We start from the raw sequence: 12280 nt of genomic DNA, 5'->3' as shown, positions 1-12280 counted from the left end.
GAGAAGGAGGTGGGAGGGGGGAGGAGGGCAGTGGGAGGAGGAGGAGGGCGGAGGGCGCGACCGGAGGAGAAGGGAGGAGGGCACGGCAGGAGGAGGGAGGAGGGCGATGGGAGGAGGAGGAGGAGGGGCGCCGCATACCGAGGAAGGAGGAGCGAGGACGGCTGCAGCAATGCGGCGGCGGGGGAGGGCCGAACATCGGCGGCGGTGGAACGGTGAGGGGAGAGTGGGAGTGGAGAGTGAGGGGCGGCCAGTGGAGAAGATGGGATGGGTTTAGCAGTAGCGCGTGCTAGACGAAAGCGCTACTACTAAACTACCTAGTAGCAACGCGTTTGATGGGAACGCGCTACTACTACACTTTGTCTGGTGGCAACGGTGTGGCAATATTAGTAGTAGCGCACTTTGTCCTTGCCGTGTTACTGCTACATTGTAGCAATAGCGCCTTATGTTGACATGCACTACTACTAAGTATCAGTAGCGCGTCATTTTAACCCGCGCTACTGCTAAGGTTCTGTGTATAAGGTTTTTTCTAGCAGTGTATGCAATAGCAAAGAAGGCATAAGCTGAACAAATTCAGAACGAAGAGAGCAAAGCAGAGGGCGCTCGCTCAAGAACCAAGACGATCAAGTCGCGCACGAGTAACAACACACTTGGATCACTAGCTGAATACGCTAGTGACTGAAGGGGTTATCCTGGGACCCGTCTGCAAGTATGTGAGAGTTTGGTTTCAATAGCTAGCTTGGAGAGGGAACTGAGCATCAGATTAGGAACTGAACCTGGAGCACCCTGGTAAGTAAGGGCAAACTATTCATCCTCTGTGCCCTTCTCCCTCCTTTGATTTTTTATCCAAATCCAGCATGCTGAAGAAATTGGAAGCCAGTGTTTCCCTGTACTTGCTGCTTGCTAATTTTAGTTTGTAGTTTTTTTTCTAATTCTTGCAGTTTGTACTTGTTGCTTGTAGTTTCCCTGTTCTTGGGAAAGCATGGCATCGACATTGATTTTTGGCGTATGTCATATATTGAAAAGATCATGCACGTAGTGCAGTGCCTTGATATGGCCGCATGGAAACAATCCATGTATCCTTACGTACACAAATTGATTGTATTATTTCTTTCTGGGTGATTGATTGTATTTTTTTTATTTCATTTGCCTCCTTTAGTTTCTACAAGGGGAGAGAATAATGAATTATAAAAAATTGGCGCCACGATAGTTTTCTCATTCCAGCAATCCTCCATTGCCTTCCAGCCTCATTATAGTGATTAGCGAAGATATATGAGCGTTCGAGATAATCGATGGGAGGCTCTGCAAGGATTACGATGGCGCACGTGTACCTTTAACAACGCTCGTGGAGGAGTTTCTGAATTGTGGGTCATTGTTCTGCCGTGGCAACATGAACTCATGCATCATCACGCAGAAGATGAGATATTTGTCGAACAAGTTGTTGGATATGTTCAAGAACAAGTACACGCGCAATTATCGCAGATCGCGCGCACGGCAGAAAAAATAACTCTTCAAACACTGCAAAAGGCATGACAACACATTATGGAACAAGACATATTAGCTTGTTGGACGATGTGTTGCCATGCCTTTATGTAGTATTTGACGGTGTGCTCCTCCCTAAGAAAGACGGTGCCGACGAGATCATCGACTATTGCCCAATTAGCCTTACACATGCCATTGCAAAGATTGTGGCGAAACTGTTGGTCATGTAACTTGCCCCTCACAATGACGCCCTCATTCCCAACACCCAAAGCGTCTTCACTAAGACTCGAAGCATCCATGATAACTTCATGTTTGTCCGCATTTACGTGTGTTGGTTGCACCGACGAAAAAAGGCTTCAATCTTTCTCAAGTTTGACATAAGAAAGACCTTCGAGTCTGTGCACTGGGAGTATATCTTTGACCTCCTCCAACGGCGAGGCTCACCCCTCACTTTCACAACTAAATTGCCACCTTCTCTCCATGTCTTCCTCAAGGGTGCTTCCCAACGGTGTACCCGGCACTCCCATTCGCCATGGTCGCGGCCTCAGGCGGGGAGATCCCCTGTCGTTGTCGTTCTTCGCCATCACAATTGACCCTTTGTAACCTCTTATAGTTGTCCACCGAGCATGGTCTTTTGCATCCTTTCAGAGACCGTGGGAAGATGCTTTACCCCTTTTTGTAGGCCAATGATGTGACCATATTTGTGGCCCCGATTAAGGAGGATATGCATGCCCTCTCCTCCACCGTTAATGACTTTGGGGAGGTCACAGGGTTGATAACAAACTTCCACAAGTCGCGCTTTGCCCCTATCTGCTGCGACGACATAGACCTTGGCGACATGATGCAAAGCCTCCATATGATGTGGTCGGCCTTCCCCATGTGTTGTTTTCAGTTGCCTTTGTCGATCAAGCGCCTCAAGCACATTCACTTTCAACACTTCGAAGATAAGGTGGCGGCCAAGCTTCCCCCTTGTCAAGGCTATTTTTTCACTACCATCAAGCCTGTGGCCTTGGTCATGGTGGTTCTCACGGTCGTCACTGTCTATCATATCACCCCCTACCCTAGCATCCCTTTGGAGGTTTTGCAATTCATTGACAGGTTGTGGAAGGCCTTTCTTTGGGTGGGATCTGACAAGGTCTCGGCTGGGAAATCCAAAATTAAATGGGAGATGGTGTGCCGGCCTACTGTCTTTGGTGGCCTTGGGATTCTGCACTTGGGCAATTTCTCTCGGGCCCTACGCCTCGGTTGGCCTTGGTTCGAGTGGCCCGCGCCGGAGAGAACATGGGTGGGCACTGGCAACCCTTGTGATAGCTCGGATATGGTTCTCTTCCATGCTCTCACCATTGCGATGATCGATGATGGCGCTAAGGCGAGCTTCCAGAACTCGCCATGGGTCAACGGAATGCAACCTAAAGACATTGCTCCTTCCATTTTTTGACATCTCCACGAAGAAGAACGACCGAGTCAAGGATGCCCTTGTGGGTGATCTTGGGTGAATATCAATGAACTTCCAACAGCCTATTTATGCTACATATCCAGGAGTTCTTCAACCTTTGGTCCTTTACGTCTCAGGCACAGCTTGTTGACGGCCGCCTGGACTTAATTGTGTGGAAGCTCGGGATGCTACTTTGCGGCTTTAGCATGGTGTGGAAGATTTGGGCTCCTCCCAACTGCAAATTCTTTGTGGCTAATCATACAAAATGGGTTTGGACGCCAGGCAGATTGGCTAAGTGCGGGTGACCAAAATGTGGCACCGTTGAGTTGGTTGCTCATATGAGATTCCAATGCCGTTTCTCCCTCTAGATTTGGAACTTGGCCCGTGATTGGCTTGGCCACCATTGCTTTCATTCTACCTTCTGGAGGAGCATCGACAACGTTAAGGCTTGATGAGAACACTTCTTGCTTCAAAATCATGCTAACCGCAAGGGTATGGCGACGCTCGCAATGCTCATCGCATGCGAGATTTGGAACGAGTGCAACACAAGTGTGTTCAACCACCAATCCATAACACCACTAATCATCTTTGGTAGGATTTGTGCGGCGGCTTATATTTGGTAAGGCGGCTTATAAGTACTCCCGTTTTACAGATGAATACTTTGTGTTCCGCATATTAACCGCTTGATTACCACAGACCTGAGTTATGAAACTACATTGTGCACATTCAGACTAGCAGACACAGGCTTATTTTTTTTTTTTTTTGTTACAATTTCTCTGAACTTTCTGAAGCAAAGTCTGTGCACATTCAGAGTTTCAGACTAACACAAGAAAACCAAGCAGCCTTCCCAGGCGAGGCCAGGCGCTGAAATTCCTTCTTATCCATCCAGAGACTCGAGCCGCGCTACCCCGATTGAGCCGAGCAACCAACAATGGAAACCGCTGCCGCGCTCCTCGCCCCTCTCCCCCGAAGCACCGCCGGCGGCGGCAGCACCTTCCCCGTGCTCTCCTCCAGCAACCCGTACCACCATTATCCCCAGCCCCACCACCCCATTTTCTCCGGCCTCCCCAGCCTCAGCCTCAGGGGATGCGCCTCTCGCCTCCCGCCCTGCCGCGCCGCCGTGAAGGAGGACGACGCCACGCCGCAGTGGCAGCTCGACTTCCTCGGGCCCGACCCTCAGCCGCGGTCCGGGAACGACGACGGCGACGACGACCCGCTCCCCGCCGCGAGCACCGACTGGTGCGTCCGCGCGCGCCGCTCCGCGCTGCGCTCCATCGAGGCCAGGGGCCTCACGCCGGCGCTCCAGCGCATGGTCACCCCGCCCAAGAAGAAGAAGAAGAAGAAGCAGAAGAAGAGGGTCCTCGGCAGGAAGCCCCGCAAGCACGACGCCGACGAGGAGGAGCCGCCGCTGGATGGGGACGAGTTCGACAGCGACGAGGAGGCGACCCTGGACGACCTCGACCTCCGGGTGGCGCAGCTCGGGGACGGGCTGTTCGACGAAAAGCGGCAGAGGAACCGGGAGCGCTTCATCCAGACGCTCTCCAGCTTCGCCGCCGCGCCGTCCAACCGGACCAAGGAGGTGGCCCTCAACAGGGACATCGTGCAGGCGCAGACCGCCGAGGAGGTGCTGGCGCTCACCGCCGACGTCGTCGCGGCCGTCGCCAAGGGCCTCAGCCCCTCGCCGCTCACCGCGCTCAACATCGCCACCGCGCTCCACCGCATCGCCAGGAGGATGGAGGCCGTGTCCATGGTGCAGACGCACCGGCTGGCCTTCGCGCGGCACAGGGACATGTCCATGCTCGTGGGGCTGGCCATGATGTCCCTCCTGGAGTGCTCGCCGCAGGGCGTGTCCAACATCTGCTGGGCCTTGTCCAAGATCGGGGGTGACCTGCTCTACTTGCCGGAGATGGATAGGATTGCCGGCGTGGCCATCTCCAAGGCTGACGATTTCAACGCGCAGAATGTCGCCAATGTCGCCGGAGCGTTCGCCACCATGCGCCAGTCAGCACCAGGCCTTTTCTCGGCGTTGGCACAGAGAGCAGCAACACTGGTGCACACCTTCAAGGAGCAAGAGCTTGCTCAGTTCCTCTGGGGATGTGCTTCTCTTAATGAATGCCCCGGTCCTTTGCTCGACGCACTTGATGCTGCTTTCCAGGATGCTGCCATCTTCAAATGTAATGTCTATGATCCATCGTCGTCAGACATGCAGCAGAACGCTGCCAAAGAAGCTTCGAGCGAAGAATATGGTAACAATTCTCATGCGCTAAACTTTAGTCGAGATCAGCTTGGCAATATTGCTTGGTCCTATGCTGTTCTTGGGCAACTGGACCGACAGTTCTTCTCACATATCTGGAACACTCTGAGCCAACACGAAGAGCAGAGAGTCTCTGATCAGTACAGGGAAGACATAATGTTCGCATCACAGGTATATCTTGCAAATCAGTCTCTGAAGCTTGAATATCCACATCTCAATATGGACTTAAGAGATGATTTGGAAGAGAAAATAACAAAAGCGGTGAAGAGCAAGCGCTTCAATCAGAAGATGACCTCCTTGTTCCAGAAGGATGTCGGACGTCTTTTACATAGCACCGGACATGAATGGGTTAGAGAATATACGGTGGATGGGTACACCGTCGATGCGGTGTTAGTTGATGAGAAGCTTGCATTTGAGATTGACGGGACGACACACTTCTCAAGGAATTTAGGTATCCTCTACTATTGATGTCTGTTGCTTTCTGTGCTTTACTTACCATTTCTGATAAAAGACTGTCCATTTTCTTCTTGTTTCCCTACTTGATTCTGCATCTCAAAGCAGAAACTAATGCAGATGTGTACCTGTTTTTCAGGCACACCATTAGGCCACACGGCATTTAAAAGGCGTTACATACCCGCTGCTGGATGGAAATTAGTTTCCTTGTCTCACCAAGAGGTTAGTCACGCCTTGAAGATGGTAACCATTAGTAAATTTTACAAATTTATTGTTTAATCTGTCGTCGATTAACAAAGAAAATTCACAGCTACTCTATATTGTGTCATATCTTCCAGAACTTCATATGCCACCGTCTCAAATCACTGTTCTGTTTTGTTTTCCAAAAGAAATGGCTTCACTCTATTATTCATGTTTATCTGTAAACTCACATTAACTTGTTGGACAGAAAAAAAAAGTTCTTGTTCTGCATTTTGTGCTCTCATATTAACTTTAGGGACATTTTAGTAGCTTGACTTGGATTTCAGCATTAGTTTTCTGAGTTCTCTGAATAAGTAAGAATATCTATTTTAAGACTTACTGTGATAATATATTAAGAGTTTCTTTTCCCTGACACTCATTAGTGTGTCATATTAATTAATCTGTTGTCAATTCGCAAAGGAAATTCTTTACTCCTCCACAGCGTGACATATTTTCCAGGATTTCATATGCCACCATCTGAAATCAATGTCTTGTTCTGTTTTTTCTATAAGAAAAGGCTTCTCCCTATTACACATGTTTATCTGTAATGGAGCTCACACCAACTTGTACCGGCATTTTGTGCACTCATATGAACCTTGACTTGGATTTCAGCATTAGTTTTCTTAGTTACCTGAATAGGTGAAAATATTTATTATATTAAGAGTTTGTTTTCCTTGACAATCACAGTGGGAGGAGCTTCAAGGTGAGACTGAGCAAATGGAGTATCTGAGGAGAATTTTAGGCATTGATGCAGAATAAGTGTAGCCGTTGGACATTTGACATCATGAGCTCTGCCAACACGAAGAACACCCCTGGGATTGCATTTTCAAGCAATTTGTGGTGGATCCAATTTTGGGCTTTGCAGGGCGCGGTGTTTATTGGGCGCAGCGTGTAGCTTCAAGGCCTAGCGTGTCAGAAGCCGTTGGTGATGAGATATAGTTATGTTTTTGTTTTGTTTGGGGGGCACGTGAGATATCTGTATACACTGAACTATTCTGTATCACATGATAATTTTGGGGGAACTGTTTGGTGCTGAAACACATAAGCTGGATCAGGTTGCCATATGTTGCACTGCCTGAGAACTCTTGATGATGGCATGACATTGGAATGGTTTGATGCCAAAAATTGGCATGCCAACATTTGGCAAATGCCAAAAATGGTTGGTTAGCATGTTTACTTGCCAACCTCACAAGAAGTTGCCCATTTTTGGCAATTTTTTATATTGTCAAATGTTGGCTTGCCAAGTATTGGCAATGCCAATACTTGGCATCAAACCAATTATCCTCTTACACACCAAACAATTGATTCAGATGTGCATTGAGAACTGAAAAGTGAAAATGGACTATAATCTGGTCCTTATGTCTGAAGTGTAAAAGGCTCAAGTGTTGAACTACAAGTGTAAATGTCAAGTGTTGGACTACAAGTGTTGAACTACAAAGAAAAAGGCACATGGTAAGGTAGCCAGTACATAATGCAACATTGACAAATATGTTCTTGAATCTTGACTGCAGCATTGCAAATGAAATGTTTCAATCGTCCATGAGAAGCCTCTGCATTATGAGCTCCACGACAGCAGGGGCATCGACCGTGACAGCAACCTTCACGGTAGGCTTACCACACCACGCTGTTATCTCCCCATACGTTTTCTTGGTATTGTCGAAAACGGTGAGACCCTTTGTGATTCCATCCGTCTGAACCCTCACCACTCCTTCCGTGTAAGTCATCAGCGACGGATCTACGGCGGCAAGAAGAGTTGTGGGATCATGAAGATATACTCCTGCAACCATTTCATCATACTCACAAAATCAGTCATTCAAGTCTCTTTAGTTGTTCAGCTTCTCATCATCAAGTGATCCATCCAAGTTAAGTGTGTACTACTGGCTGCTTTCATACTGACCTGTTATGGAGTAGGCGTCCATGTGATAATCATAATAATAACCCAGTATATTGCTCAAGTAGCGAGCATATTTGCTATCGGACTGTTCAAGCTTCTTCCGGTCAACATCTGCAGACATGTCAAAATGTTATGTTTTCTAATACATGGCAACTGTCAATATCAAACATGGATTCATCCAACAAGAGGTGGTACATCTATGCAACCTAACTATCTGTAGTCATCCATGAAGACCAAGTGACAACTAAATTTAAATCATTCCGAGCGAAACAACTAGAACCGAACTCATGCCTTATGTTATTAACCGAAGGTTCACACTGTTGCTGTTAACCCCTGTATGATTAACTCAAGCAAAACATATGATATAATCACGAGGAAAGAAGAATATATCCCACTATATATGAAACCACAATTAGTATCATGTTGCTATTTTCAGCTCTGCTATATAACAAGGTCTCGAAAGTAACAAGATACAGAAACAACTCCGGACAGCAAGAGAATTACCAGAAAGGAGTACTTGGTGCGTAATGTTAATTCCGATGGCCAAAATATCCGCGCCGCAGGTAAAAACTATATCAGCCGCATCAGGATCGCCAAATATCTGTTTAATAAAGATAACCGATTAACTAGTTAAGGCAAGATGATGAATTGTTGGAATTGCAGCTTGCAACTTGTAAATCAATGCTCTGAAAGAAGAAGCTAGTGACATAAAGTGTGTTGTTTTCTGAATTCGAAGGGAAACGTGACAAGACAACGTCATCTAACAAGACTCTGGTAGGACTAACTCACATTTGCCTCAGCTGCAGGGTTGACATTTCCATTAACTGAATATGCGCCACCCAGGATAATGATCTGCCCAATCTTCTTTGGGAAAGAAGGGTCAAGCTCGACAGCCAGCGCAAGGTTGGTGAGGGGGCCGAGGGCGACGACGGTGACCTGTCCAGGGTAGAGATTCGCCTGCTCGACAAGGAAGGCGGCGGCGGACTGGTCCACCGCCTTGCCGGCCGGCGGAGGGAAGTTCTGGTTGCCGAGGCCATCCGAACCATGGACGAAGCTAGCAATCCGTAGCTTGGTGGCTTTCTGAATTTTATTCACGGTGGAGCACACAGACATTCAGTTTCAGTTAGCAAACACTTGATCGATCGAGATGTCAGACATTTAACTGAATGAGATGGTAAACAAAGATACATATATACATAAATACAGAATGTACTGAAGTAAGAGGATACCTTGATTGTTACATGGGACCCCTCCGCGACGGGGATGTCGGTCCTCCCAGCGGTCTCCAGCTGAAATCAAGCTAGAGATGGACTCGATTAGCATCAGAAAGATCCACTCATGAAAGCTGAAAGTCAAATGCGAGGGAGTGGGGTGGGGTGGACCGACGAGGTGCAGCGCGTTGCGGGTGGCGAGGGCGGTGTAGACGTTGCCGAAGATGGTGGTGAGTCCCACCACCTCCAGCTCCGGCGACCTGAGCGCCACGAAGATGGCCATGGCGTCATCTGCGGTTCGTCCATCCCCGGCGAATTCGCAATGCAAGATTCATAAGGAGGGGGATATGATGATAATAAATCGAGAAAAACAAGAGGAGGGATCGACAAAACAAGATTCGTAAGAACGGATGGGTGGATGCGGACCGATCCCTGGGTCGGTGTCGATGATGACCTTCTTCTTCTTGGTCACGGCGGCCATGGACATGGATCCCTGGATCGGATTCTTGGGGATCGGGGCAGCGCCGGTTGTGCAGGCGGATCGAGCGAGGTGGAGACGGAGATGGAGATGTGTACACGTCTCGCTCACAGGCAGTGATGCGGCTGGCTCAACTTGAGAGAGGGAAAGCGGCGCGGCCGACCTCTCCGGGCAGTAGTATATCCCAAAAGGAAAGGCTGTTGGAGATCCACGGGGCCCCAGCCGGCCAGCCCAGATCGATCCACCCATGACCCATGGTTCCGATGGGCAGCCTTGTCACCATCATTTCCCTGTTTCTAGAGCACCATACACCTTCTTTTAGAATAGGGGTACACGTCGGACATGCACCATCTAAGTAATTTTTTTTTCAAATGCTAACAGTCTTTTTCTCTTTAACATCAGTACAGACACAGACATTCATATATACACATATACGCTCATATATACACATATACATTCACCCATATGAGCATCTCTGAAAGACTAGGTCGCATATCATCCTCGTAATCAATGGAAACCTCTTCTTTCACTGAACGCGTATCGCCGAAAATTCTGAAATAAATTCAGGATAAATACGAGCAACAAAACTTTTTCAATTAATTCGCTCAGGGATTGTCACGGCGCGAACAAGCCTTATCCTCGGCAGCTTCGTTTCTATCCAACGAAAATCTCACCCGCTCCCCTTCTCCCCACCACCAGCGCGCCATCAAAGGAACTCGCCGCGCCATTCCTCCACCTCCCCTCAACTCTGGTACGTGGATCTCGCCATGCCTTTTCCCTCCACCTCCTCCCGACTGCATCACACCTCTGTTGCCTGAAACCCGCCGCCTCGATCAACCATCAGCATATCATAGGAGACTCATGGCCGCTAGCCACCATGCGTTGCATCTTGTCATTCCCCTCGTTATTCATCGGAAATTGCAGCGGAAAGAAGTGCATCTGCATAGGAGGCGCGCTACCTCTCCACAGGAACTCACTTGCGATGGCCTCCTCGGCCGCACTCATTGATGATACCCTTCCTTTCCTGTACAGGATACTGTTGCTCATCAATTCTGGACTCCACATGAAGAGAAAAGGGACAAGGCCAAGGGTAATGTACCTATGGCTCCTTCCCGAAAGGCAAGGCCAATGGCGGAACTCCTTGGTCGCATTGCTAGCTTCCTTGTTCAGTTCCAGAAGGCCATCATCACTGTCTGCACTGTCAATGCAATAAATGTTGCTATCATGGAGTCATGTCATACAACGAGGGTCAACCAGCATAAGGCTCGTCTTCGTGCCTGAGGTGGGAGACCTATCGATGATGATCCTATCCCTCTAGCTCCTCCGATCCCTGAGTTTGGCTTCCCGACTGAGACCGACATCTTCTCACAGGGGGTCCCCGACGATGACAACATCGATGAGGAGTGATCATTTGGGTCTCATTAGTTTCCTTCACCCTTTTTGGTACTTGTTGTCAAAGGGGGAGAAGTGGTATGTTAGGCCTCGCGGGTGCTCACATAGGTAGAGTCACATGCCTTGGTTTTTATTCACTATGTAATTTATGAAAACAAGCATGCTTTAATTGCTATGTGATAATAATTCATTGTGCTAAGAGTTACAGAATCAAGAATGCTCAATTTACTATGTCAAAATGTCATTGTGTTATATGTTAAAAAGAACGAATGTTGCAACTGCTATGTCATTGACTCATTGTGCTATATGTTACAATGTCATTGTGTAGTTATAAATTATAAAATTGTTCCTATGAATATGTTAGAGGTTTAGCACGCATGCTTGTGTGTTACTCCCTCCGTTCCTAAATATTTGTCTTTCTAGAGATTTCAACAAGTGACTACATACGGAGCAAAATGAGTGAATCTACACTCTAAAATATGTCTATATACATCCGTATGTGGTAACCATTTGAAACCTCTAGAAAGACAAATATTTAGGAACGGAGGGAGTACATTATTATCTTTCATAGTCCTTTTATCTCCTCTCACCTTATTTGAATTTACCAGTACATATTTTACCTCTTACCTTATTACTTCTCATCTATTACGGACACATTCTGTCTTGATGACGAGAGTCGTTCATTTATAAAAAATATTATGTATGTGGCGCTACACAAAAGGATCTCATTGTTGGTTTCATTTGACAGTGTCAAGATTTCTTCCTATGAAGAACATCGACGAGACCAATATGATTTGCTCATATTTTCCCATCATCTACTTCTTGGAGATGCCAGTGAAGAAAGGATGATGTATTACTTTACCTGGAGTTATTGGATGAGTTGTTTTGGCACACTAGTTTTGTTTTGGCACACTAGTTTATGAAGTGATTGGTGGTGTCTTGTAGAAGCCGCCACGCCTTCTTGAGGAGGATGCCAACTCCACCGCGCGACCCTATCATGTCCGGGTCAGTCCGTTTAGGGTAAAACGGACATACCAGACGACCCAGCGCGCAACCCTATCCTCAAAAACGTCCGTTTTTTGTCCGCTTCGCCCCATCCTGGGAGCAAAGTTGGGCTGGCTTTGGGTCTGAAACGGACACGAGCGGACGCTTTCTGCTTCGTTCTCGTCCGGTGCGTGTCCTTTTGCATGTGACCTTGACCCGCCTGTCATTGACCCACACACCCACCCACCAATTCCTCTCTCTCTCCTCCTTTTCTCTCCCTGGCCCACCACGCACCCACATCACCAAGAGGCAGGGCAGCCGCGGGCGCCGAGAGCACGCAGCGCTCCAGCCGGCCGGCCTCACCTCGCCGTCGTTGATGCCCCGTCGCCGCAGCCGGCGAGCAGGCGCAGGCAGGGGCAGCAAAGGTGTGGCTGGAGCGGGGCAGCAAGGTGCGCGAGCG

The 12280-nt window shown here is 48.3% G+C and overlaps 2 protein-coding genes and 1 long non-coding RNA gene across 4 annotated transcripts; 2 read left to right on the top strand and 1 right to left on the bottom strand.

Moving 5' to 3' along the window:
* Positions 1–3790: 3790 nt before the first annotated feature.
* On the top strand, positions 3791–6937 carry LOC119267066 (RAP domain-containing protein, chloroplastic-like). The gene is made up of 3 exons (XM_037548371.1): positions 3791–5619; positions 5761–5843; positions 6549–6937. The coding sequence occupies exons 1-3, from the start codon at positions 3846–3848 to the stop codon at positions 6618–6620; spliced, it is 1929 nt and encodes a 642-aa protein (XP_037404268.1). The 5' UTR covers positions 3791–3845; the 3' UTR covers positions 6621–6937.
* A 237-nt stretch (positions 6938–7174) lies between these two features.
* LOC119267067 (probable uridine nucleosidase 2) lies at positions 7175–9611 on the bottom strand. Its single transcript, XM_037548372.1, has 7 exons — positions 9393–9611; positions 9142–9257; positions 8985–9044; positions 8545–8835; positions 8260–8356; positions 7759–7866; positions 7175–7638 (listed from the first exon to the last, which is right to left on the bottom strand). Exons 1-7 carry the CDS (start codon positions 9451–9453, stop codon positions 7391–7393), a joined length of 981 nt encoding a protein of 326 aa, XP_037404269.1. The 5' UTR covers positions 9454–9611; the 3' UTR covers positions 7175–7390.
* Positions 9612–10062: 451 nt separating this feature from the next.
* LOC119267065 lies at positions 10063–11776 on the top strand. 2 transcript variants are annotated; one of them, XR_005132258.1, is made up of 3 exons: positions 10063–10195; positions 10477–10944; positions 11585–11776. It is a non-coding gene; the product is annotated as an uncharacterized LOC119267065 (long non-coding RNA). The 2 variants fall into 2 exon arrangements; XR_005132257.1 differs by lacking the exon at positions 11585–11776 and having other exon boundaries at positions 10477–11075.
* The last annotated feature ends 504 nt before the right edge of the window (positions 11777–12280 follow it).

Source organism: Triticum dicoccoides, chromosome 3A (assembly GCF_002162155.2).
Source record: "Triticum dicoccoides isolate Atlit2015 ecotype Zavitan chromosome 3A, WEW_v2.0, whole genome shotgun sequence".
In the NCBI taxonomy this organism is placed as follows: Eukaryota; Viridiplantae; Streptophyta; class Magnoliopsida; order Poales; family Poaceae; genus Triticum; species Triticum dicoccoides.
This window is presented reverse-complemented; position numbering and strand designations above follow the sequence as displayed.

Bases quoted from the DNA above. Each gene is read 5' to 3' on its own strand.
- LOC119267066 (XM_037548371.1), top strand. From the start codon at position 3,846: ATGGAAACCGCTGCCGCGCTCCTCGCCCCTCTCCCCCGAAGCACCGCC. The intron at 5,620-5,760 runs GTATCCTCTACT...CCTGTTTTTCAG, and splicing joins ACACTTCTCAAGGAATTTAG to GCACACCATTAGGCCACACG. The intron at 5,844-6,548 runs GTTAGTCACGCC...TGACAATCACAG, and splicing joins TTTCCTTGTCTCACCAAGAG to TGGGAGGAGCTTCAAGGTGA.
- LOC119267067 (XM_037548372.1), bottom strand. From the start codon at position 9,453: ATGTCCATGGCCGCCGTGACCAAGAAGAAGAAGGTCATCATCGACACC. The intron at 9,258-9,392 runs GTCCGCATCCAC...GACGAACCGCAG, and splicing joins CGACACCGACCCAGGGATCG to ATGACGCCATGGCCATCTTC. The intron at 8,357-8,544 runs GTGAGTTAGTCC...TTTATTAAACAG, and splicing joins ACCCTGCAGCTGAGGCAAAT to ATATTTGGCGATCCTGATGC.